Here is a 27,745-nt window from a genome sequence, read left to right as displayed (position 1 = left end):
GAAAGAAAATGGAAACATAACCCTAACCCTAACGGATAAGCCGCTGAAAGACAGACGGAAGAAGGTGGCACAAGTAAAAAGAGAAAGTTGAAGGGCAAACTCCACAAATTAACTCTGCTAATTAACTTTCTGAATGCACCGAACGTCACAAACCAATGTCAAACGCCTAAAAGATACGCAGAAGTACATGTTTTAAACTAACCTTCATTAGCTCACGAACAAGTGAAAGACCAAGAGAAAGGTGTTATTTGTAAAATGTTCACTTTTAATAAGGTGCTGGAAATATTTGACAGTCACGTTAGTTCTTTTTTCCACGGTACAAGGGCAGTAATGACTGGGACTCGGCCTGAACGCGTCCACAGAACAGGACATGACCTTTGTTACGAACTCCACGGATAAAATGGTCACAGTGTGGAAGAGAGGGAGGCTGAACGCACTGCACGGAGCAATTAAGGCGACACGTCCAAAAAAAGGTAAACAGTTTCTGTACAAGGAGAAGAGACAAACAGACAAAAAAATAAAATAAAAAGACCAACGTTACAGAGCTTCACTGAACTCCAGAGGAAAGACATAAACATGCTGCAGAGTAGAACAAATGTGACCAAGTCAGAGAGAACTTTGAGACAGATGTTTCTCATTTGCAGAGATGTGTTTCTTTACAATTATGAGGCTGTTTTTTTTTCCCTTAAGGTTTTTTTTTTTTCAGGCCTCTGAGTTGCTGCAAAAAACACCTGCTGATGCTTCATAGAGGGGCAATTACAACACAATCCTCAAGTCTGTACATCAACACAAGCTCCCTCATCTCATCTTATCTCATCTCATCTCATCTGCGGTTAAAACTGTCGCCGAACATCCCGTTTCCACTGAAACCGGGTGTTAACTGTGTTAGCGTTGAGACACTTCCAATAAATACTGGCACGCTGTTAAGGAAAACAAATCAAATTAAAAACTGTGAAAAACTAATTGGAACGTCGGATTAAAATACTAACCTCTAAGAAATTGACACAATTAGCTATAAATAGGCTGCGCCGCTAGTAAAACCCGAACATTTAAAAAGACTCCTTCCACGTGAAGAGCTCGGTCGAAGCCGAGTCCGTGGCCGGACCAGGTCTCTGGCCGGCGTCCAATCGTCAATCTGGTGGATAGTTTTTTGCATAACACTCATCTCGAGAGCACGATAAAACATAATAAGCACCTGCCTCTCGGTGACAGGCAATATCACAGGTCAGTTAACAGTGTCGCGATGGTTTTGCTTTCCCCAGTGAGTCAAGGCCTGCGGTTAGCAGCATTAAATACACCAGGAGCAACTCAGCACAGCCAGGCCTGCTGATTGGCTGAAGAAGCTGTCCGTCGTCGCTCTTCACTTCCTCGTCAGGAGACTCGATGCTGAGCTGGAGTCAGTCCAGTCACTCGTTAGGGAAGGGGTTAGGCTTTAAATATTATATTAGTGAAACTGTGCGTTGTTCAGAGAATAAAACATTTACAAAAGTTTGTTTGTTTACACACAAACAAATAAAAAAAATGGGGTTAAACAGTCACATGGCATCGATGGATCGGGAGAGTAAACATTGACGTAGGATCCTTCTTCGCTGTAGTGGCCACACAACAGGTATCCATCACCATGGTTATTTGTATATATACACATATATATATATTCACATGGTAAAAACAAATATTACACGTAAAAAGAACGTGGGGTTTCCACTTCTCCTTCGCCTCCCTTTTCTCCTCTTCGTTGTGCAAGAATAATTCTCCTCTCCTTCTCCTTCTTCTTCCTCTTCTTCTCTCCTCAGGTTGGCCTGTGTTTTTTCTTTGTCAGCAGTGTCACACGGAGACGAAGACGTCCAGGTAGAGGCGGTCGTAGGACTCCCTGAAGAAGAGGATGAGCACCAGGCTGAAGAGGCAGGAGCCGGTCAGGCACCAGTTCAGCCACGACAACTCTGGAGGAAGGAGAAAGAAAGAAAGAGAGGAAGGAAAGGGTGAGGTTAGATTTGTTTTTAGCTCATATCCAGATGAAGGGATGGATGTACGCAGGTATTAGTCTGGTAACACACCATTAGGATTTCATTATGGGGAGTATTTCAACAGATACAGAAAGAAATAAAAACACATCTGCGAGTAATTGGATTAGTCCTACAGCAAATCAGTAAACAAATCAGTAAATAAACACAACTCCACGATTATTTTGCCATCACCGCAATAATGCCAGAGCAAATGAGGTGATTCAAAGCAAAATCAGTTCCCAATGGAGCTATTCCCAGAGTCGTATGTTACTAGAGAATGACGCGTCTGAGCTGTCCCTCTGTGCTGATTGGTTCTGAGCTGGTCACGTGTTTCATGGGCGCCATGTTAGATACATCTAACCAATATTCACCCATAGAGAAGTGAGAATAACAGAGAATAAAGTTGGATTAAAAGTTAGAATATAACACAGCCGTACAGGATCAGGAAAACACGGAGAAACTCAAAAACAGAGAAAGTTATGGAGCAGAAGATTAAAAGGAAGAACTGGATGTCAACTGATTTCTCCCTATTATGTGATGAGGTAAATGTCAATGTCTCTCTTTGACGTTTGTTAAGATTTTATACAGAAAAAATAAAGTCACACCATCATTAATGTGAACCTTGATCTCAAAAACGCTGCTTTACAAATGAATGAAGTTTGAAGTTAACCTAGCCTTATGCTAACCTTATGCTAGCTAGTTATCTAGACTAAAGGCTTAGTAAAATATAGCGTCATATAAACTGTGAAATCCATGTGTTCATGTAATTTATGTCCATGTAAATAGACACATTTAATTGACAGGAAACTTTACGTTGGTTAATAAGTTATTATTGCTAGTGTGCTAATGTTATGATAATATTAATGATAACACTAAATAAAAGTCAGACTAGTTTAATTTTCTCTATTTCTGAGTATTTATAATTTTTCTGAGTAATTTCAACCTTTTAATGGATGAACACGGAGACTGAGGAGAAGGTAAACACAGCTCCATGACTGATGAGGTGATTGGAGCTACAAAGCATTTTACAGCTCATTTAAGATATTTAAAGTAGATATTAAAGTGAGGGCCTTTTACATATTGACAGATGTTGGCAACAACATTTATAGGCCCGTTAATGGTGAAAATAAGACATTTATTTCAACATAGCACATCCGCCCCATAGGGTTACACTGTAGAATCTTCCCTCCGAGGTAGCACACGTTGAATTGGCCAGACTCTCTCTAATATACCGCTCTGAAGCCAAAGCTAGTAGAGCTCCCCCTGGTGGCTGTCTGCAGTATAGATCATAAGCTCCACCCCCTCCATGTTAGTGGGAGGGACTGAAACAAACTAGCCAAAACTAAAACAATAAAATACACGTCAAATATGATGATGATGATGACTACAAGTTGCCATGCCAACCACTCAGTGAAGCGGTCCAGTATAAAAAAAATGTATAAATGAATAACTACAGTGTATAATCTTTGTAAATGGTGGAGGTAGAGCTGAGCGTAGTATTAATTAAATGAAAACATGCTGATCAGACTCTGGCTCCAAAGTCTCAAGATGATGCTGCCCGTATCCCTGGAAACCAGCATCAGTGTGGCCAATGCAAGGACGTGAGGACGAGTCCATATTTATATACAGACTATGTTCCAGACCAAGTTTCTCCCATGGAAATGTCCTGCTATGACAAAAAAAAATCTGAACAGGAGGTGAGCTATTAATTAAAGCTATTAATTAAACTATCCCTTAATAGAAAGGTACAACATATTGACTGTTTTCAAAAAGAAAAATGAGTCATCTATAAATATTCAGATACTTGATGAGTACGATGTGACATTCAGTGATTTATGAGTACAACCAGGACTAATGCCCTATCAATAGGGATTCCTGACGTACCACGCGGGAAATAAAAGCAGCCTCCTGTGCCGTCTTTCATAACAATTCCGAATAATTCAATGACATCGGCAGCGTTCCCTATTATCATTGACCTACACTTGAACCTAAACATGGTGCAGAATGAGGTGTTGTATTTTCTCGGCTCCGTTCAGGCTCCATTAACCAGGAGAGAGGTGCTCTGGCTGTCTGGTAATAACGCCTGAATCTGGAGGGCAGACGGTGGCGGTGGGGAGGGAGGGGGAGGGAGGGGGGAAGAAGCCGAACTGTCGGCATCTTAACTCATCAGCTGCTCAGACAAACAAGCTGCTCAGAAGTTCGCCAAACACAAACCCGAGCGTGGGCGTCAAGTCCGAACCAGCAGGAAATCAATACGTTAAGTTGCAGAAGTTTGAGGCGCTGACAGAGACGTTGGGCTGAATCTAACCTCTTTGGCAAAGGGGCAGCGCCTCTGCCAGGACACGGGGCAGCTGCTCAGTTAACGAGCCAGTGTAAATATAGAGAAATCAGGTCGTAACAAGAAGCAGAGTCCAGGGACACGCACCAGGACCATGTGCCCACATCGCCCCCCAAATCCCTGCATCAAGTGACGGCTGGTTAGTCTGCGCAGAGCACTCATGGGGTAAAATATGAGTCTGGGTTAAAAGGCGTCCACCTTCGATGCTTCACCTCCTCCACGAGGACAAATAACGCGGGGCAAGACGTGTCAAGATGAAAGCAAAAGGATAAATCGGGGCAAAACGGAGGCGAGGGGAGGGAGCTGGAGAAGAAAGGGGAGTTGAGGGATTGGGTGAGAGTGTTTGCGGAGGGGAAGTCAAGACTCCTGAAGCAGCCTCATTAATCAGGAGCGTGCGAGCCGGACAGCAGGAGGCCCGGCGTGGAGGCGGGTTAATGGAGTTGTGTTTATCTGACCTGCGAGTCTCCGTCTTAAATCACTTTCCTCACATGTTCGCCCAACAAAGGCTTGTCCGTTTAAAAGTTAGAGACACATTCTCTGTGACGCGCGGAGGGAAAGAAGTTTGGAGGAACAAAAAAAAAAAAAAAAGTTGGGCTGAATGGGAAGCAAAACAGGAAGGGGGCTGATGAGGAGGGGGAGGGAGGAGGGAGGAGGAGGGAGGATGAAGGGGGAAGATTAGAGCAGCTGAGATAAAAGGAGGAAGCAAAGAAAGAGGCAACTCTCTGACAATCAAAGCTCCTCAGATCACCTGTTTGCTTTAAAGTCGATTGTAAGACATTATTGATCACTGCTGAAAGCATGGCTGCAGCCACGGCCAAATATTTTAGGTCTAAACTCGAGGCACTTCAGGTGACGACGACTGACTTTGAAACACATGAGAACCTGAGAAAAGTCTTAAAACTTTGTTATTTTTAACTAATGGGATGAGTGTGTTTTTACACTAAGTGCTGACGCAGTTATTTTAAATACTAATAAATACTAAATAAAAACACTCCAGCCTCCAAACATTAGTTTTTTTCTTATAAATAAACAACAACAACAGTGACTTTAAGTAATAAAACTGGCATTTAAAGGGTATCTGTGGTAGTTTTTTAAAGTGCTGAAGTGGTTTAAGAGATTTATACAGAAAAAAATAATCAGTTACAGTTTTATGGCAGTTTTTGGACATGGATGTTTTTTTCTGCCAAGGTTACATGAGGGTGGTGTTTTTCTCAGTGCTCTCTTGACCATTAGAATTATTATTATTATTTTTTAAATTTCAAAATTTGTGTAGACTTTGTTACACAAAAAATAGATGTGTGCCTGAGGGTTAAGTTAGTCACCTACAGTGTATGATGTTACCTGATAATTAACCTGAGGTCTGCAGTGGCGTTCATGGAGTGAACGGATACAGAAGGAATTACAGAAACAGAAATAAAAGAGTAAACAGTGCATTTCTGCATCTTGAATTGAACTGAATCACACTCAGGTGACGTTCTTTGTTAGACCCGGAGAGCTTCCCAAACTTGAGCCTGTACAGTCGCACATGAACACAGTGCATTGAGTACAACCAACGTCCAGCCAGTTACACACTGCACTATTTTTTTTTTCATAGTCCCTTGGGATCACTTTATGGAGCGGTTGGCATGGCAACTAGGGGTTGCCTATATGTCACATCCTGTTTCTATGGCAACAAATAACTTAAACCAAAAAGGAGGTGGAGCTTATGACCTATACTGCAGGCGGACACCAGGGGGAGCTCTACTTGCTTTGGCTTCACTTTTGAGAAGCTGTTCCACCTTCCATCTTCACACTGTCTATGGTGTAACCTTCCGACTTTATTCTTTCTCTTCTTGTGGCACTGATTCACTGAGCTGGTGCACACACCTCAAAAGCAAGGGCACCGATGACCGGACATGTGTCGAGAGCCAGTCACTAGCCCAAGTGTGTTACGACCCTAAGATGCTGGACTGTGAATGCCACGTGGTGCATTTGGATATAAGTTTTGGTAAATTTTGAAAAATACAAATGTACCAATGTTTACATTTTCTATCATTTCTTTTTTTTAAATTCCACAAGACTTTAATTAAAAATTTAGGAGTAGGTGATGATGATGATTCCACAGCCGGAATTAAATGTCGACTCAACTGATGATCGGTTACATGAACTATACTTCACTTCGGGTTCACTGTGTTGCCTTCATGTTCAGAGGACACATTTTGACAGTTCATCATATTAACAGCCAATTACTGGAGCCGCCACCGTCAACAGAATGGCGTTACAGATGAAGACGGAGCCGTGTGCCGACGGGCATCCTATGGCTTTAATCAGTCTTAATTGAGGTCAGTGCAGCATTATAATTAATGAAGCTCACTTCTCCTTTATGGCTGCGGCCTTTGTGTGAGACGACTGGGCTGCACCAGCTCCGTGTAAAGAAGAAAGACATCCGTCACAAAACTTTGTCATTAAGGCGCATGCAGAAATATCGACTGTACATCAACAGGTTGGTGCGCACACTTCCTGCATGATAACAGTCAGGTTATTGATAATGACTGCAAATATATGAGAGTTAGTGGACTGCTGTTCATTTATTCCGTCACTGGTGGGTCTCACTCGTGATTCAAGTCCTTATGGGGGTTGAAAAGGTTAGTCTGCAAAGGCATCTTCACTTCAGAGGAGGATGCAAAGTTTAGCAGAAAAGGGGAAAAAAAAAAAAAAAAACTTTGGGACCGAAGTACTGCAGCAATTATTCCTCAGTGCTGAATAATTTGTGCTTCCAGTCCATGAAGGAGACCAACTCTCAGCTTAGTGGAACCTCCATGCCACCCTTCCCTTCCCTCCCCTCCTCTCTTCTTACTCGCAGGCACTTTTGCGCCACAATACCTCTCAGCTGCTCAGTATTCCACCCGACACTCGGTGCTAAACGACACAAACACACAGGAGATGAAATCGAAAAGAAGCGACAAGTGCAGATATATGGCCTGGAGGCTCCATTCATGTTTCTGAGTCACATGGTTCAGAGACTTTGTGGATTTTTTTAAAATGCGACAGAGTCAATGGGCTAGTCGTCGGAGCTCACTGGTCCAAGACCAGCCTCTCACGGATATTAAAATGGTCAAGGAGGTAAATTCATAAACGTCTGCCTGCTCTCGGAGAGAGGGAGCCATAATTCAAAGCGCATAACGAGGCAGTCAAAAGGAAAACCCTAAAAAATGAACTGTAAACTGGAAAGAAATGGAAATGGATGGGCCGAAGTTGCCCATTTTCAATGCGAGGAGGTGAAAGGGTTTTGAAAAGACGAGGCTCATGCAAGATTTATCAGTTTTGAAGTCTGCGTGCTGTTTGCCACATCAATTACGGGGACAACAGAGAGGAAATTAGAGTAATGAGACGGCGCACTAGAATACGTTCAATGGGAATTTACATAACAATCAAATTAATCTTCGCAGTAGTCATCTCTCCGGTTACGGATATCTTCGAGAGACCTGAATGCAGCTAATTTACAGACAATGTGCCTGTTTGTTCACTGGCTGCAGTGAACGGAAGAATTCACTGTTTTTACAAAGGTTGAAAAATTAGGCCAATGCAAAAAAAAAAAACTGCAGTTCCTCAAATGTCCACTTGAGTCTGTCCAACTTTACAGCAGACATAAAAACACCAGGTACAAAAAAAACTGTTTTGGTCTATTGGGAGGACAGTGTTTTATTTTACTTTTTCCACATTCTTTTCAGGATTTAATTTATGCATAATTAAGGGAACTGTTTTGCTAATGGTGCCAAATATCACTTGCACATCTGCCAACTTCTTGACTTAGCGCTGGGTTCATCCATCTTCATACACAATCCATGGTTTACACATGAGATTAACATGGTTCTAATTTAATTTAAAATGTAGTTTGATATATAATAATCAGAAGGTGGGTAAATACTATAAATGTAACGTTTAAAATGAGAATCTAAATTAATTGACATACATTCTGTACTTGTGGTGAGTTGAAATACGCTGATCATCATCTGTGCTGATCATCATTGAAACTTAAAGCAACAACATGAGAGAATGGTGACCCTGGAGGTTTTCTTTACATGTACTGCTGCTCAGACCACCGATAAATAATACATAACAAACATTTTGTGCGTACATGAGGCCTTCTATACCTTTTTCCTATGCGCCATCGAGCTGCATGTTTCCTTCACTAGCGTGTGGTTTATTTTGATTGAATCTCACAAACACTGCCCAGTTAATTTAATCCTTAAATAATCCTAAACAGATATGCAGTTTACTCCAGTTATGGACTTGTGTTTGTTATAACTACGTTCATTAATCTCCACAGCCATTAGAACACACGACTCTAACTGTGGTTGCACTAATGGTCCGGCTGATTGCACTGCCTCTCGGACACACAAGACCCTTTAGCTAAATGTTTTATTTACTGTATATTTTATGTTAATTTTACTTCATTCTTAATTAATTTTTATATTTTCATAAATGTCCTTCTTATCTCGTGACTCCTCCAAAAAAATTTCCCACCGGGATCAATAACTTACGATGACTTATATCATGATATGCATGATACGTTGTTTTATTGCCTGGTTCCAACAGCTCTGACCTGCAGGCAACGGCTGCTCGCATGTACCTACAGCTTTGTCGGTGGCTGTCTACCACTGGGGTAGTTATCCCTGACATACGTTACGATGCCTGCAGCAGCGAGAACTCTCTGGCTGCAAAGCTTCCATGCACCATTCTCTATTAAACAACTTCAGGGCGGGAAGTGAGGGAAAGTGCGGCAAAAGCCTCGCGCCGCCACAGCTTGATCTTCCCCCTGGCTGTCGCAGGGAGGTTGTCAGGATCTTCGCCTCACCCCCCACACACACACATTAACACACACTAACGCACACGTCGGCTTCTGCACTAAAAAACAATCTTGTACAGTACGAACACGCCCACAGAGAAGCGGCACCAAGTGCACAGTTAAGAGCAAAAAAGCATACAACCCATTCAGATGCACACACAGCTTCAAGCTCACCGCCGGCCCATCACTCAGCGGAGACGGAGCGAGCGGAGGGCGGATCATGTATTCTTTATAAGGCCTACTCTTCTGATTGTGTGCGCTGGCCTGCAGCTGCTCCATCTCCTCTCAACCTCCCCGTCTCTCCACACCTGGTATATGCTGCTGTCTAATGTATGATTTATCACCGCGCTGACATGCTACCGGTTAGAGGGATTCAAAATACGCTGCTTGTCACCTGGATCGCAATTTTCAAACAGCTTCATTTCTGTTTGAGTTACCCTTTAACTCCTCTTCTTTCTTTTTCTTTTCTCAACGTCCCTCGGGCTTCAGTTCTCAACCTTTCAAACTCCACCTGCCAAATCAAAGGATGATCCCCGCTTACTGTGCATTTACATTATTTGCAGTGCTCTTCTTCTTCTTTTTTTTAATATGATTCGTTTCATTTATCTAGAACAGTGGTTCCCAACCTGAGGTGCGCAAAAACTTGTCTGATCTGAGCTCACCATCAGTTTTCACCTGCTTCACCAGTTTTTAAAAAGTATTCTACATTATAAAGTATTCTGGTACCGTGTCGGATCTCCGGTGTGTGGCGTTTGATCGTGATTTAAAAGAAAAAGATCAACGTTTAGAAAAGGAAAATGTTGATGTGGAATATTGTCAGGTTCGACCAGTCCATTGAGTGGATTGAGTGAATTGAGTGATGGTGGGAAAATCCAGCTGTTGATGCTGCATTCATGACAACTCAGGAAAAATTAGCTCTAAAATATTAGGTCCAAAATAAAAAATAGCTGCTGCACATATTTTAATGTTGAGCAAACGACGACAATACACCAAAATGATTTTCTCTCCTCCAAGTTAACCTGTAACGTGAAGTCTGACATTTCAGAGTTGGATGATTTAACGTCTTATCTGCACCATTAGTAGCAGCACACATTATGTACGAGATAGAAAGCTGAACTATTACCCATCTTGTTGTTGTTGTTAGAAATGCCGCATGAACGACTCTTGTTTATTATATCACGTAATAGGTCAAGTGGAAAGCGGCCGCATTAACATGGTATTAACCCACTGACAAGACACATATCGCCACCTAGTGTGGAGGAGGACATGTTCCCATCACTTATTCCATGTTCTCTGTTGCGTGTAAACTGGGACAATGACAGGATTCAGAAAGTTGAATTACGAGCACAGCTCCATTAAGCTCTGCATGTAAACGCACTGAATGTTGTCGGAAAGATGGAGTCTAAATGTATGAAGCTAGGAGAATGTGTTCTAACTGCAAACAAAGGACTTAAAAATAATATTCTTAGATACTAGTCGGGCTCCAAGGAAAAGAGGTTAGGAACCACTGATCTAAAGGATTCAAGCAGCGAGGATGCAACAGTGTAACTGAATGTCTTCCTCGTTCTTCCTTATTTAATGTTGCTTTCACACTACTGGTGAAAAACAACAGATATCATGGGCGCTAGTTTTTATCTAAAGTATAATTCAACACCTGTCACTGTGTCATGTGCTACATATCAAGTTTATGCTTGCTTCGAATTTCTTTCTCCACTGTGTCACACATTTTACCAGTTAAATTTCTGGAGAGGTGGTGACATCCAACCAGGTTTCCTTATTGAATAATTAACACAGATTACTGCAGCCTTCTGGTATCAACAGTTTTTTCTGGTGGCTGAAGTCTTTGCCAGGAGTTCAAGTGTAGCCTTATAACTCAGATGCAGGTGATGTGATTGAGGTCAGGCCTTTGTTATCTGTTAAGTTTCCTGACGTCAGGTTGGTGAGTTTGCACATTAGGAGGAGTAACCACGGAGACTCTCATTTCATCATAAAACATGAAAGTCCCTCTTTATAGCTATTTTTTTTAGCAGACTCCTTGGAAAAGGACCTGCTGCATATGTAGATATGAATACCAGGTGATTTATAAACTATTCAAACACAATTATAAACACTATAGTAAATCTGTGCCAGTAGATCCATATAAACCCTTCATACTGAACGTGTTTAGATTTGTCTTGCGTCTCTCTAGTGCAAAGTTAGGCCTCGACAGAAATACTTTTCAGTGAAAAATCTAATTCTATAATCCCAAAATAATCTGACCCGACTTCCTCAAATGAAACTCGTTGCGGTGAATCAGGACCGACTACGAGCCAAACGTGTTTGGCAGCTGCTGGTAACCTTACGAGCCGCCTTGGCAGGAAAACAATTACAGCTCAGAATTGATCAAAAATGTGCCTGGGTGAGAAATCAGGGACGGCAGCAGGTACGTTTTTTAGAATATACCATCCAGGGAGCTAAAGGATTTGCTCACAGATGAGGAGGCGCACAAACAAAGGGAGAGGGTTTCTTTAATTACACATTTTGAATTTCCGGGAGGCACGTGGACTCTCAAATTACTCTACGCACACACTCTCAGAAATATATGTATTGGACTGGAAAAGAAATAAAACGCTGGGGTCCACAGCAAGAATTACGAAAACCTCCACGTATGAATTTAAACGTAAAGGATCATTCACATAATCAGAAATATGACAGACTGATAAATCAATCAAAAATAATTGCCGGAGCCTTGAAATCTTCCCGTGATGGGGGAGTGTGCATCGTGTTTGACACCTGGTTATTTTCAACAAGCTGGTTTCGTGATCTGACTGTCGTACTTGTTAGTGTGTCTCGAGGGCTTCCAGGCCCCTGGCTGTTCAGGTCAATAAACATTCATGTCCACCTGCAGCGGCACAACGAACCAGATGGCCGGATCGAGATACAGTTGTCAGGCGGCAGCTGTCAGTAGCCTTGTAGCAATCCGGAGGCATAGGAAGAATATGACGCTTGTGAATATTTATGAGAATGGAAATGTATCTGTTATTCACTCAAAGAAAGAGGGTGGGAGAAGTAGGATCTGTGCTTACAGCAAATAGGCGCTGAACAAACTCTGAGCATACAGGGAAATTGAAGACATGTGGGCAAAGATCATGTGGAAAAACATACGCACGTGTACCAACAAACTAACTCACACACTCAGTTGCTCACATGTGCGACTGCGCTCGGTTTACTCATGGTTTCCTCCTGTGAAAGCTGCAGAGGCAGGAAACAGGCAGATGACAGGGCCGCTCTCTGCTGTGGGGCTGAATTAATATATCAACCTCTGTCAAATGTAAAGCTCAGACTAAATTATCATCTGTAAGTTTCCTTCACACAGAATGTGTCACTCGCGCTGGAACCTAATTTTCCCGCTGTCTGTCTATTATCCGCAGCATCTGCAGGACTCGGAGTGGATTTCGGAAAACAACGGAGCCCACGGTTTTTGGATGAGAGAGAAACCTGCAGGGGGCCCTGAAAGCTTCTGAGTCGAGCAAAAATGTCCACTTATTCAGACTTTTGTAGCAGCAATAAAATGAAAATGAAAGGAAGAATTTAAGTAATAATGTTGTAACCCCATGACACTAAAATTGCACTGGATAAAAAAAGGAATATAGACAATAATAGATGTATTTATCCCTTCTCACAAAAAATGGCACTTAATATTCATGTATTCTTACCTTCGGCGTGAAGGGTGAGGAAGAAGAGGAACAGGCCAGTGACCAGGTTCCCCAAGAAAGTGACGACTCCACAGGTGATGCCTTCAGGGACCGGGTAAACCGTCTCGATGAAGAGCTCAAAGAATATCGGCACGCTGCCATTAATAAAAATGCCAACCAGGATGCAGGACGTGTACAGGATGGCTGCAAAAGGGCAAAACAAACAGCAAAACAAAATAAGTTATAGCGGAATTGGGAGATTTTTTTTGTCGTGTGGTATCAAATCCCATCCCGGCAATCCTTTAAAAAATGGATGACACACTGGTCAAGTTTATGAAACAGCAGCAGTGATTTATTCCACCTTCCAAGGCTTTCTACTCTACCATTTGTTCTCGCCGGCGGAGATTTATGATGAACACTCATCCTGAAACAACATTTCATTTAGAAAGCCATCCCTGAAGGTGGCAATTCACCAGAAATACAACCAAAATACTGCAGAGGTGTCGATGGAAAATGGTCAGTTTGCAACCCAGACAACAGGTCACACCTTAAGTGTAAGTCCTGGTTTTCTGATCATTGTTATTAATGCATTATTATGTACTTGGATCTGAGGCTGGATGTTATTTCTTTAACCATATGTACGTGACGTCACAGCCAGCTGAAGTCTCCATGGTTACGGGCACTGGGTTGCAAAAAGTGAAAGTTGAACATGGAGATTAGCAGCATTAGTTTGAATCACAGGCTTTAATAGCATCTAAATTGTAAAATTAATTAAAAAGGATGAAGAGCGGTTGTGCGATTGACTGAACCAACAGATTTGAAAAGCAGTCAGAGATATATTTTTACAGATATCTCTGCCAAAGAAAAGAGAAGTAAATGAACCGCTGCATTACGAAAAAAACAACTGGAATCCAGGCACAGAAACCTGGTGTCGAGGTTCACATTTAGCGTCAGGTATTTTTAAGTTTTTAATCATCTTTTTAACGTCCGGTTGGACACTGTCTATGATTATATGGCTAGCGTTAGCATCTCTTATTTAGCTACATTTATCAACTGAAATTACCTCAAACTAACTTAAACTCACTGAATCTGAGGCTAATCCACTTTCTAAATCCACACTTGTTCGTATGGGTCATTGCCGAGTCCAATTATCCTTAATTTGATCTGATAACGCACATTTTCCCCGTTCTCACTGCATTTTCTGCCGCATTCCACCATGGTTTTCGCACGGAGGGGGCGTGGTCTAAGAAGGAAGTGACGTCAATGCACATCCCTCTATTCAACATAAATTATGTTGTCATGCAAATCTACTTGAATGAAAAAACACATGCTAGTACGACAAGAGCAATGGCACAGACTTAAGATACTTCATATAAAAAATCCATTTCAAATATGGAACCATCTTAATACTTTAGTTTACGTTTTTGTTAATATGTTAATTAAGCACTGGACACATTTTTCTATTTATTTCTCTCCATAAGAAGGGGCTTTTGTTCCAATCTAGCACGGAGTGTCAGAAGAAAGTCATGATTACACTGCTGCAGCAATTCAGATTTAATTTATTGTGCATGTTTGTAGTTTACTTGCACTCTGCACCATCATTTCACGGATTGTACTGTGTATTTAAATGTAATTTCCTTTTCCTTTACCCAAATGCAGATCTGTCCACATAGTTTGCAGCTTGTCTCCTTAGCTCCATGTGCAGGTTGAGGATGTTAATGTGCACGCTGACTGTAGCTGGGATAATCGTGAGTATTCAAGGCCAAACTGGCAGAAAAATATAAAAATACAGGTGACTAACCTTTAATTTAGAGATGTATAACTGTGTGTGAAATTAGTAAATAAAGTTTCAAAAGGTGTTCTTTAGGTGAATTCTTTTATACTAGCTACTACATACAGCATTTTGCAATCAACAGCAATCAGCGCATTTCAAGGTCTCGTCTCAGCTGCAGTCCTTCGCCCCGACCTTAAGTTAAACGTGTGAATGTGCATTGAAGTGGATGTGCAGAGAGACTCAGCCGTCACCTCTGGAGCATCGCGGCGCCCTCCGTCTCCTTTATCACAGCAGATTGCTTCAAATGAGCTCCCCATTAGCCTGCACGTCCCTTTAATCACAGTGCCTCTGAGGGCCCTCGTGTAGCCGCCCGCCCGCCCGCCCGTCTGCCTGTGATGTGGAATCCAGGTGCCACTCTGCGGCAATCAAAGGCGACCGTGTCCCCTGGTCGTCTTTATTCAATCTCAACGAAACAAATCAAACCCTGCGTGTTTCCCTTCATGTTATAACACTGGGCTACATGCTGCCTGTTCCCACAAGGTAGCGGGAAATCGCTTGAAGGAAAGTGACACACGACCACAGCAGCGTGGGAGCATGGGATATGATTTGATAGGACTCTCCAGGTGTTTCTTTTGTTAATTTCCCCGTCTCTATTGTATTTCTATTCAAATGACACAAATACTTTCATATATTTGTTACATCTAAATTGTTAATTTTTTTTTTTTTAAGCTATAATCAATAGGTTTGGAAAAATGATTGTTCTGTACAACAAGTAGAATCATAAATCTAACTGAGGATTCATTAAATTATAAATAATTGTGATTAAAAATATAATTGGCAAAATTGGTGAAATTGTAGCAGTGTAGGTACCAGATCTGCTCGGGGAGTATCATTGGGTGGACGACCGGAAGAAGTGGATGCAGAGGAGATGTTAGCAGTTTAGTGGTTGTTGTTTTTGTTTTGTTTTGTCCTTTTATTCTTTGGATAAGTTGATAAAAACTGCATTATTATTTAATCTTTTTAAGGATAAACCTTCTTAAAACTTTTTGCGCCTACTATACAAATGAACGAATGTTCAATGAACGATTGAACTCAAATAATTTTGTGGTTTTATTATTTTTTTTGTAAATATTGTGCTGTCATCGTAATTTTTGTCTATTGTGGAAAAATCTAAATTATAAATAAAAAACTTTATCAAGCCATATCTTCCAAACATACTGTGAAAAATAAATTAAACTTGTGATCTTGGAGTCCAACCCGAATGGAGCCAAAAGTACAGGCCGAACATATATGATGTCATCTAGAAGCGCCGGATACTCGCCGAGCCGACCTGGTACCTCCACCAGAACTATGACAAATCTGTTACTTTCATGCAGCTATTTTGATATAACTTAATAAAAGATTGTACAGTTCAACTATTGTACAAAAATGGCAGCGGCCACCACTAATAATTGTTATTAGACTAATAACTGTGACAGTTGGATGCGATTAACGGGACATGCAGCCTAACGGAGACTCAGTCCAATAATGAGTGAAAACCTTTATGCAAATTACACCAGAAGACTGGTCACTTGTTCACAGTAATTACAGATCACACTGGTCCGTCTGTGTGTGTTGCTTCTGAGCGTCCCTCGCTGGGATAATCAGAGTTTTGGCAGATTTTCTTGCAGCATCACATCGCTCTCGTACAAGATGCCAGGTGGATGAAAAAGGTTTCAGACTGCCAGTGGCCGGACAGAGAGCAGCTCCAGGGCACGGAGAATGATGATGGATGATGATTACTAGAATGAGCGCTTTTGATTGACATGCTGGTTTGCTTATTGGTTTGGCTTTGGAAGCTAATGTCTCTAATGGCTTTATCTGTGAACTGGGCACCACAGCAGCGTCTTTTATCGTTTCCAGTCTGTGTTTTGAGGTTGAATGTTAAGTTTTCTTCGCTGTGGACCTACCTGGACTAGAGGGGAGGTGGGTGACCCTGCTCAGACAGGTGAGCGTGAACCAGGTGGAGGACAGCGAGGCTCCTGCCAGCATCAGCACCAGGATCAGCTTCAGCATCCCGCGGATAGAGTCTGCAAATCTAAGAGTGGGTGAGGGAGAAAGACAAGAAAAATAAATAAATAAATAAATATGGTACAAACACTGCCGCAAAGTAAAATATTGACACAAAAAGTGAGCGAAAAATGCCGCTTCAGAAAAAATGGCCGTCATTCATAAATACGAGTGGCCAGGCAATTTCTCAATGTCTGTTTCCTTCTGTGACTTGTGTCATAATCTATTACTGGGGACATGCATTGTTTCACAGAAGAGGCTCGATCATTTCCTTTCCTCCACTTGTTTTTGAGTGTGTCAGTTGTACTTGTCATTACACAAGGAGACGCTATTCCTAGAGCTGATTCAATTTGTCTCACCAGCTAAGCAGGCAGACCGGAGATGCACATTGTATGTTATTGAGGGAGACAAGCCATCGGGCCATTTCCAAACTCTCTTGAGCAATGCGGTTTCTCTTTGCAGCCCCTTCTAAACTCTCATAGTTCATTAGCTCCTCTCTGCTCCTCTGGGTATGCATATGTATGCTTGGGAAAGATTAGATGAAGCTCCAGAAGCCTGCAGCGAAGACAGACACTAATTACTTTTGTTTTGTTGCTCACAGACGAGATGCTTGAGAAGAGAGGGCTGAACTCCACGATGAACTTAACGCAAGAACAAAAAAAAGACGCATTGGATGTGGCTGATTAGTTCAACTAGGGTCGTGAAGCTCTGTCAGTTCGCTGAGGGCCAGGCCGTGATGGAAAACATGCTTTGCGTGGATAATGAGAAAACTTCCACCGAGAATGTTACAGGGTGGTATTATTCACACCCGCTGCCACGCTGCCTCATGCTAACAGCACATTCTGAATTCCAACCTTTGGGCTTTGAGTCACCGCGAGAAGATAAGGGGGTCACAGCCTGGTGAATTGGCTGGTCTTTTCTGATAAACAGATCTAAAGCCTTCATATTTCTATTTACGAGAATGAGAATGGCTGTTACTGGAAAGGGCAGTCTTGTCAGAGGGCCAAGTGCTTACAACTACACAGAGATCCTGTTTCTCTGCCCACAGCTACACTCCTAAAATCTGCATCACCCATCTGCCGCCGAGTGGCTACCATCCACAACCCTTCAGCCACCCTTGGTGCCAGAGCTGGGCGAAATCCTTAGCCTGCGTCCGGGCCAAACCCTCGTCTCTTTGCGGAGAGGATCACAGGCCACTCCCCTCTATTATTTCCAATCTGATCCTTTAAGCAGGAACGCCATAAGGAGCTTATTTCCCGCACTCCACCTCTGGTCCCCGAGTCCAGCTGATAAAGAGCTCGGTCACCGATTAGCAAAACATGTCATGTGCGACACATTTAGAGTCGTACTTAAAAAAGTGAGCACCATTATAAGACACTCTGAGACAGTGGTGTGAAAAAGTGTTGCCCTCTTCCTGATTTCTTATTTTTTTGCATGTTTGTCACACCTAAATACTTCAGATCGTCACACAAATCTAAATATAAGACGACGATAACGCAAGTAAACACAAAATGTAGTTTTTAAATGAATGTTTTTATCACTACATGGCTCCATGTGAAAAACTGTTTGAGCCTCTTGTTGAAACATAACTGAACTGTGGTTTATCACACTATCTGGCGTAAAACACAGCATTCATCATACCAACAGTAAAATCTGGCGATAGAAGTGTGATGGTCTGGGGCTGTTTTGCTGCTTCAGGACCTGGAGGACTTGCTGTGATAAATGGAACCATGAATTCTACCAGAGAGTGTCCGTCCATCTGTTTGTGACCTCAGGCTGAAGCGAACTTGAGCAAGTCCACCTCTGTGTGGCTGAAGAAAAACAAAATGAAGACTTTGGAGCGGCCTGGTCAAAGTCCTGACCTGAACCCTGTTGAAATGTTTCGGCATGACCTTAAAAATATGGTTCATGCTGGAAAACCCTCCACTGAGGCTAAATTACAACAATTCTACAGAGATGAGTGGGTCAAATTTCCTCCACGGGTGTGAAAGACTCATTGCAAGTTATCGCAAACGCTTGATTGAAGCCGTTGCTGTTGGGTGGCCCAACCAGTCATTAGGGTTAGGAGGCAATCAGTTTTTCACACGGGCCCATGTAGGTTTGGATTTTGTTTTCCCTTAATAATAAAAATAAAAAATTACTGTAAACTTGGTAAAGCCACACAAAGTAACAATCTATCCGTAAAGGAGGGAAAAATGGAACACTAAAAAAAAGTGAGCCAACGAACTGCTGATCAGGTTAGATGAAAGTCACTGCATTTACAGTATTACGAACTGGCTGTCGGTGGAGGCGTTCTTGTGCAAAATCACAAGTCAGAGTGCAGTTAATGAAGCGCGTTCCTCATCCTTCTGCAGGGGAAGGTAGGCAGAGCTAATGTTTAACTGACGGATGCTGGATCTCTGGGAAGAAAAGTTAAAAAAACACGACTGTATTTACCACTTATTGCCACAGATGCTGCAAAGAGAGCAAAACAGATATGTTGGTGGATTGTAGCTAAACCCATTGTCGCCCAAAACCAGTTTAAAACACAATGTTCTGCAGTGAAACAGGTGAAATGTTCCAACTGCAGCTGAGGTTGAATAAAGCCCCGATATATTAAATCCTGCAGCCAAAGTTTGTTTCAAAGAGCAATTTTTTTTTTAACTCACCAACAGTCTCCAACAAATGTGGAATTTACTCCTCTTTTAGCATTACAGCGCTGAGCAGCTCAAAGAAACGGATTAGATTCATGTCACGTTCTGAAATTAAACGGAACAGCTTGCTACAAACAGGGTAGGGATGTCGTGTTTTAATGGGATTTGTTGAATAAGCTCGAGAAATACGAAAGCGTAATATTGAGCAAGGAAACACTTTACCACGTGGGCTTGCATGTCCCCGGTAATCTAATTCAGGGCTCTGTTGCACTACTCATCGAGTAAAGAGGGTCATGTCATTTCATGAGGTAATGCCAGAATTAAAAGCCTATCTTTTACACTCCTCTAACAGGATTTATAGCCATATTCATAACGATAGCATCATTTCAGTCATGCAGAATCAGATTCCATTTGTCTCTCCAGCGCCTGCAGGAAATGATAAAATATCATCATTAGCGTGATATTATCATTTGGGCACGTCCACGTCTCGGTGAGGGACATGCAGCACATAAGCAAACAGACGATGTAATATGATGACCAACATGCAATCACAGATTGTCCCTGTTTGCAGGCAAAACAAATTAGGCAGTGGCTGATTCTCATTTGTGTTCGCTCCATCTCATCTCATTAACCTGGAGCATTGTCTAGCTCAGACCTCCGTGATGTGAAGGAGAATAACCTGGTTCAGTTTTCCACCACCTCCTTCTTACTCAGCTCCTACCCCCCCACCCTCTCCTCTTTTTTTTTTTTTTTCCCCAGGGCTTGTAATGAGAAGATAACGAGCAGAGCCTGTTGGTTATTCTTTTCACCCTTCTCAATTTGAGAGAAAAAGGTTGCGGTGTGCCGCTGTCGTCCAATCAGCTTCCGCCTGGGCCACGCAATTAACCAGATGTCAGACTGTTCGTCAAATGTTTTCATGAGGGGCGCCACACCTCGGAGCCTTGGAGCATCCATCACCACCACCACCAACTGAAGCTGAACCTCTACTGGTTCAACGCTGGCAATAAAATTCTTAGAAGCAGTTTTTTGTTTTTCTTTTCTTTTTTTTTTTTATTATCGCCGAAGGGCTAATGTTAATCCCTCGAGAAATTTAGGTTTTGCGAGAGTTTAAGCCATTTAAAATGTGAAACTGCAACACCTGCTCCCTGTGGCAAACGGCGCTCAGCGCTGGCAGAGCACCGTGCTGCTGGAGGGAAAAAAGGGGACAGCTAGTGGCACATAATAAGTCACATCTCGACATTAACATCTTAAGGGCCGCTGGTGGGTGAGACGGGGGACAAACAGTGCTCTCCTGCCCTGTTCATTACCACCAGCTTCCTGGGAACGTTTCTAATAATGATGCCGTGCTGGAGGAAAAGTCTGACTTGTTCTGTAAAAAGTTGCCAGCTGGTTTTTTGTTTCTACTTTCTGCTTCACTTTCAATAATGGTGACTTACAAGCCATACAAATGTCTGTATCTCCGAAGCTCCTCAGTTAACCTCTTGATGCGTTCTATCTTTATTGATTCAAAACAATCAATTAGAAAATTGTGGAGTTTTGTGCAAACAACAGAAATATTACAGAGTTTCTAAACGAGCGATAAGAGCTTGTGCAATAAACAAACAGGAAATTGGTCACTGGAACCTCACTAGCACTGCTCTGCTGAGACACGTTAACCGGAGATTGTTGCACACGTGACACTCGACAAATCGACAAACGCTTCAGCTTGTTGGTGGTGTTGCTCGCTTGAAATTATGGTGCTGCATAAATGGCATGTTGAGCTGTTATAGCCCCTTCTGGAGAAGTGAAGCCACACTTTGGACCATTTCAGTCTCACTGCCATCGCGTCTTCGTTATCGCCACGTGATGCGAAAGATGCGCTTCAAAGAAAACATGATTCTTCTTCTTCTTTTGTTTTATGGCGGTTGGCAAACAACATTTAGGTGCATTACCGCCACCTTCTGGACTGGGACGTAAAGAGTCAGCACAAAAAGAACTGATGAGGGGAATCGATAAGCATGAAGGCTAATGATATCGATGAGTTGAGCGACTTGGAACCGGTTCTTCTAAAGAATCGGTTCTCGATGCCCATATGTAGGTGTGTCATTACAGTAGCAATAAGCTCTGTATTAGTTCTGGCCTGTAGCTGTAGCGTCAAATTGGTGCAGGAGCCTCAAATAGTCAGATCCCAACAGGCCACGTTACAGCATAGTGTTAATTATACAGAGGTGTTTAATAAGTATCAAAAAGATGATGGTGGATGTTTAAATATACAGCTGTGTAACTTTCCTTAAGGCTTCATGAAAATCAGGTTAAAGTTTTCACTTAGGCCTTCCCTCCTCCTAAAGAAAAAAGGCTTTTTTTTTTACACACATTCCAAGTTTTTCAAAGTCTCCACAGTCGATAAATCTGAAAAGCTGACCTCACATTTTAGCGTGGGTGTTGAAAAGCGAGCGGAAAAGAGGGTGATGTAATGTACAGTATGCAGTCCGCTCCGAGTCGGCGACTATGTGGCAGTAAAGTAAAAACAACTTTTTGGCGCCTCTGAGTTTTTGCTGCAGTAACTCACTTTTAATGTAGAAAGCAGTTGATCGCAGAGTAAAGATACTGTCACCCACTAGTGTCATTATTTATTTGTTTCTGACAATTTTGCAATCATAAAATCGTGTTACGATCTATATCACCGCGTATCGTGACAATAATTACTATTGGCCAGGATGGTGCCGTGTATTATAGATCACAGCACTATTTCATGTCCTGTGCTGATATACAGTCTTCGAACAGCTCATACTGATACCAATCTGATACCATCATTTACACTCTCTTAAAAAACTAACACTGGTAAAATATATTTGCCTGCTGTCTCGAAACGCTAACGTTGCTTATGTCGCCCTCGGCTGTTTTTTCTTTTCTTTTTTTCCTTGAGCTTAAAATAACTCCACACATTTGACATAGTGACAGGTCGTAGTTACGTTCTAGACATTGTTCATGTGACAGACCTCTCTTTACACACCATGTCTAGTTATGCATCTACGTGACAGTTTAGGCTAAAAGACACTTCCTTTTCCAATAGCAGTGATTTTTGGCAGGTTTGGGTCAAAAAATACTGGACAAAAATGAGACAGCTGGATTGGTAAATACACCAATCAGCCAGGAGAAGGTAATAACATCCTGTGACAATTCATTGTTCTGCTGGGAAACCTTTGGACCTGCCATTCATTCATGTGGTTGTTACTTAGATGTGCACCACCCACCTAGACCAGACCAGACCCACCTCATTGCAATGACACTCCTTGATGGTAGCAACCATCCCCAGCAAGATGCAGCAGGTTGACCTGGCCTCCAAATTGACGAGTTGTTAGTGGAGATGCCCCCACTAACAACATCCTGTTGCCAGATACAACCAAAGTGTGGACAGGAACCCTCAGAAGGGTCAAAACTGTTTTGGAGGCACAAGGGAGACCTACACAGCATTAGCTAGGTGGTCATAATGTTATGCCCAGTTGGTGTAAATACTAGTTTTATGTTGGATATGATGAAATTAAAATTTGATCATGTTTGATATTATAAGTACAGAAAAGTGGACTTTAACTGTGCAATGTTTCTGGACTAAAATAGTCCCTAATATCTAAATGTTGCTTCTTACGCCTCTAGTTTAAATGGAAACTAAAGAAGAACATACCAACCATGTTCAAAATGTATTATTTCCGTCATACTTAGATATAAATGGGTAATTGTTGCATATGCAACACAAATGACATAGAGACAGTTGTTAAAGGTGAATTTCATCAGACTATCAACTGTTGCACGAAGGAGAGACCAATCAATCCCTCCGGTGACTCTATGTAATCAACACCAATAATTCAACGTCTCTGTTTACATTTATTTCACCCAGTGCTGCAAACAGCTTCATTGATTAACAGTGGGAGTTATGGGCTCATTTCCCTGATTACAACTTAAAGAAAACACCGGGGCTGCCTGGAAGTGCTGATTGGGCCCTCGGCCTGCGACAAACATATATCCATCAGGGCACGAATGAATCCTGCACTTCTGCCGACTCCACACTTTGTCTTCATAGCGCGGCTCCCGATCCATCAGTGGAGGTGAAGCGGTGGTTGCATTAGCATCAATTCCCCCCCCCGCTCTATTGCGGCATCGCTGGACTCGCATCGTATATTAAAAGAGGGGAGATGCGATGAGGGGAGCAAGAGAGAGATCTCCTTTTTTACCCCGAGTCAGTACCTCCACTGTTCTTTACGAGAGATTTATTAGTTATTAATAAAGCTATAAACAGCACCTACTGGCCAGAGTTGTTCCACCGTGAGGAAAATACTGCTCCTATTTTCTGCTCTTGTTTGTTAGGCGCCACAGGCAGAGCCAGGGCGATCACATAAAACATAATAAATACTTTTGGGAATTAAAGAGCACAATTATCACAGCTGCATTTTGTATTATGTTCCCAGAAGCAAACACCTACAATCAGTCACTTGTTCAATTTGCATCAAAGTTACATATTGACCTAAACAGCTTTCCTACTGATAGGATAATTCCTCCAGGCCAGGTCAAAACCTTCTGCTGTTCTTCATGTTTTTTGAGTTGTTCAGTCCGGCTGCATCCTGTTGAGGATGTCTGCTCCCATCAAGGTGCGTCATTGCCATGGAGGGGGCAGCCTGGTCTGGTCTAGGTTGGTGCTACACCTCTAAGTAACATCCACACAAATACCAGATGCAAAGATTTCCCGGCAGAACCATGAACTGACACAAGATTGTTGAAGATATTCACTTCTCCCATCAGTGGTCATAATGCTGTGGCTGATCGGAGATTTTGCAGATTTTATGTTGTGATTTATGTCACTCAGATGCTTTTGGAGACGCAAATGTACTAGAGAGATTCATAGGCAACCAGAGCCTTGGACATCCCCTCGCAATCAACTGTCAGCTACGAAGTGACGGGAGACGAGCGAATGTGGATTCAGACACAACACAGAGAGTAGTGTTATGCTGAGTGCTGTTGCGTAATATGTCGGTTTCAGCTACAAAAAAAAAAGTCTGGAAATGGAAATGAGAGGTACAGTAAATGCTTATTTCCCAATTTGATGCCTCGCCGGGTCCATCGAGTTTTCACTGAGCTGAGCTGGCGCTAGCTCCATAAACTGACCCAATTAACTTTTCAAATAAGAGACGTGAGGCCCCACTCGAGAGGCGTGCAAACAGCAGACAATAGAACTGAATTCACTACGTTCGCTTTGAAGTTATTTTAAGCCGAATTCAATCGTCACGCGACGTAAAGGTCGCACAATGGCATGGATGAGAAGGCTGCGCATCGGCTCCACGGAGGTTGTGGTTAATTAGCGCGTCCATTATAGGGACGATAGGGACGATGAACACAGACTCTTGGAAGTCTAGATGTGCTTGGGCAAAGGTAGTGTACATCATCTTTATTTAAAAACAGAAGCAGCTTACCTGGCCACCGCCACTCCGAACACACATCCCCCGACAGTGGACCAGAAACCAATCCAGCCTGCGTCCACCTGGGTGGAAAAAGAAAATGAGATGGTGCGTTAAAAAAAAAAAAAAAGAAGAACCAGGAGAAGGGGAAGAGGTTTTTCTGTGTTCAACATGCAGTTTGGAGCCAGACAGAGAGCAGGCGGTAAGTGTCTGAAGTCTGCCGAGGCCTGTCAATCATCATGTCTGGCAGGTTGCCTGGCAGTGTTGTGTGCGAGATTGTTGTCCCCTCGTATTTACGCAGATGAAAGCCAACACATACACTGAGCCCTTTAAGTCGGCTGAAAGGACGATACAGCGGAGAGAGTGCTGCAGGATCAATATGAGGTGAAATGTCACCAACACTCAGAACCAGCCAGTGGCTGCGCTTCCATTACAGTTTTTCGCAAAATACATGATATTTCTGAAATTTCAATAAAGAACAGTTGTGTGTTGTACGTGTTTCAATTGAAAAGTGTTTTTCGAATGAGCTGAAACTTTCGTAAATTGTAGTTTCGTGATGTTACGTTATTCTCCCTGCGTCATCTCCGGTGACCACAGTTACAGGGAAATCTGGAAAAAGTGTTGCTAATGCGCTATACGTTTATATCGATATGTCAGAAAAAACACCTTGCAGCAATAGTTTTAGCAATAATAATAATAATAATGCATTGGATTTATATTGTGCTTTTTTCCAGGTGCCGGAAACGCTTACAACTGTTTTGTATGCATTATTCATTCGCTCACACTGGTGATGAATGGAGACGTGGCTGCCAGTTTGCACCTACAACCTCCTACCACCACTGCAGCCCCTCAATAATTGAGGGGTTTTGCATTTCCATTGCCAGTTTTTTCATGTGTGATAGTTAAGTTTTGTGCATTTCTGGTGGTAATGGAAATACAGCAATTAGGGCTGGGTGGTATATGGTTCATACCAAATACAGGTATTTTTTTCCATTGTGATGAATTAATTTTTAATATACTGGCATACTGGTATATTTGATTAACAGCATTCAGGACGCTGTGCTGCGAGATGCCCAATTCCTCAATTTTAGATTTTTATGAATGAGAAAAAACATGTTGCGCTCAGACTACAATTATTACAGTAGCTGGTCGCGCTGCTATTGAGATTACAGACACAGCAGTTGACATGTGAATAAATATGTCAAAATAAATGATTTCCACATCAGCAGTCAGTGTTAACATGGGGCCATGCAACCCTGTGTTTTATTCTTCAATATTTACTCATCATCACAGTTAAATAGTCCATCCTTAGTCAATTGACTGCATTAATTCCTCTCTCAAAAATGTTGCGAACATGTGATTATGCATGAAAGAAAAAAAAAAACGTGATATTGTCAGAATTTTGAAAAATACTGTGATTTCCGATCATACCAACCAGCCCTACCAGCAAGTGTGTGGAAACGTCACGAAGCGCCATTGAAAGCGTTTGGTTTCCCATTAATCTCCTTAACTCACATTCAACCAAATCCAACCAGATGGAAGGTGATATAGTAGAATCTAAAGCAGGATTGGAGCTTTTTGCTTAGTCATGTAGTGCGCCAACCTGCCAGGAAAGTCTATAACGAAGAAATATGGACGACCAAGGTCATCAAATGAAAAGGCACGCTGGCCTGGTAAATGATGAATGCCAAAGTGTCACTATGTTTGATGAATGTGTGGACCAGTCTTCTCTAAGATGGTGCAGGTTCAGACTCATGCATTGATTGTTTGGGAAGTGACTGGCTCTCTTTCCCCAAGTGAATGACAATGATCTGAAATATTTGAAACACCTACAATCTCATGAAACGTGTGCAGACTGGAGGATTTTCAAATGTGTAACGTTCAGTTCGTGCAACAACGTGGGAAGTAAAACACAAATCGCCTGAACAGCTACTTTAATTCTCAAATTACTTTGTTCCACGTGCGGATACAGAGTTAATTAACAGCAGCGCCTCAGAACCCTTAAAAAGGTCACATTTGAAGCTTAATCATCACGGCTGCTATACAGCAACCCTGTAAATAAGCTGGAGACGACTGGAGGTGGGATATTGGAAGAAAAGACTCCAGGCTCCAGACATTACTCCGCTTGTTTCCCTCAATTTTCTACTTTATTCGTGTAATCCTGATAATACACAAAGACATTTTTCATAGCAATGAGTGTTCTGTCTGAAGGCAGATCAAACGCTCCCCGGCTGTTAAAAAGTGCTCCCGAACTTCCCAAGCGGTTTTGTAATTAGACTAAAAGAAGTGTTGGATAACTGTTCTAAATGGCTCTCCGTTAAAGGAAAACCTACGTATGACTGATGAGCGCTGTGAAGCACCTGTTCCCTGAGATAGACTCATTATGGCGATGCTAAACCCTGCGCTCAATCCTTCTGTCTGCAGCTTTCGCATATTTCCTCCTGCAGAGTGCCCACAGCAGGCATCCAAGCCCCAGAGGTGCAGTGTTGTTACACAATCCTTTCCTATCCCAATTTCTAAAATCAGCCTGAAACCGAGAATTAGAAACCTTAGCCTCTGTCTGACCGTCTCTACTTTTACAGTTCCAATGTTCCAGTGCCTCTCGTCTTGGCTTCACACCAACTCCCACTTCCTCCCTAATACAGTGGAAATTATGATCTCAAAACAGTCGAAAGGCAGAAACTGCAGCGTGATGGTGTTTGAAAAGGAAACACACAATTTGAAAGATTGCAGTGCAACCACTAGGACGTGAAAACGGACCTGGCCTGTTGTTTTTATTTCTTTGTATGGTAGCAGCCAGTGTATCTGCAGGGCACAAGTGAATGTGGATAATCACTCAGAGGTAGTACTTTCAGTGACGTGCCCAAGGCACAACGACAGAACTGGACGAGAGTAAACCGAACCAACTCCAAATCCAGAGTCTCGTGAGCACAATTTCAAAAGACGTTGCCTTTCAGTCAATCGGCTCCTTAGTTTGGCATCTCTGTTCAGCTCAGTGTCTTTACAGCTGCTGATGTTCC

At 42.4% G+C, this 27,745-nt stretch overlaps 1 protein-coding gene across 1 annotated transcript in view; it reads right to left on the bottom strand.

Annotated features, from left to right (window-relative positions):
• Positions 1-244: 244 nt before the first annotated feature.
• The window catches only part of slc49a4 (solute carrier family 49 member 4), a 53,818-nt gene continuing 26,317 nt past the window's right edge, over positions 245-27,745 (bottom strand). The window contains exons 6-9 of the mRNA XM_047602003.1: positions 24,741-24,808; positions 16,567-16,694; positions 12,865-13,047; positions 245-1,940 (exon numbers count right to left, since the gene is read on the bottom strand). Coding sequence (XP_047457959.1) covers positions 1,825-1,940; positions 12,865-13,047; positions 16,567-16,694; positions 24,741-24,808 — 495 coding nt within the window. The 3' untranslated portion in view covers positions 245-1,824. The remainder of the gene's footprint in view (positions 1,941-12,864; positions 13,048-16,566; positions 16,695-24,740; positions 24,809-27,745) is intronic.

This window comes from Mugil cephalus, chromosome 12 (assembly GCF_022458985.1).
Source record: "Mugil cephalus isolate CIBA_MC_2020 chromosome 12, CIBA_Mcephalus_1.1, whole genome shotgun sequence".
In the NCBI taxonomy this organism is placed as follows: domain Eukaryota; kingdom Metazoa; phylum Chordata; class Actinopteri; order Mugiliformes; family Mugilidae; genus Mugil; species Mugil cephalus.
Note: the sequence above shows the minus strand (reverse complement) of the source record. Positions and strands in the feature narration are given on the sequence as shown.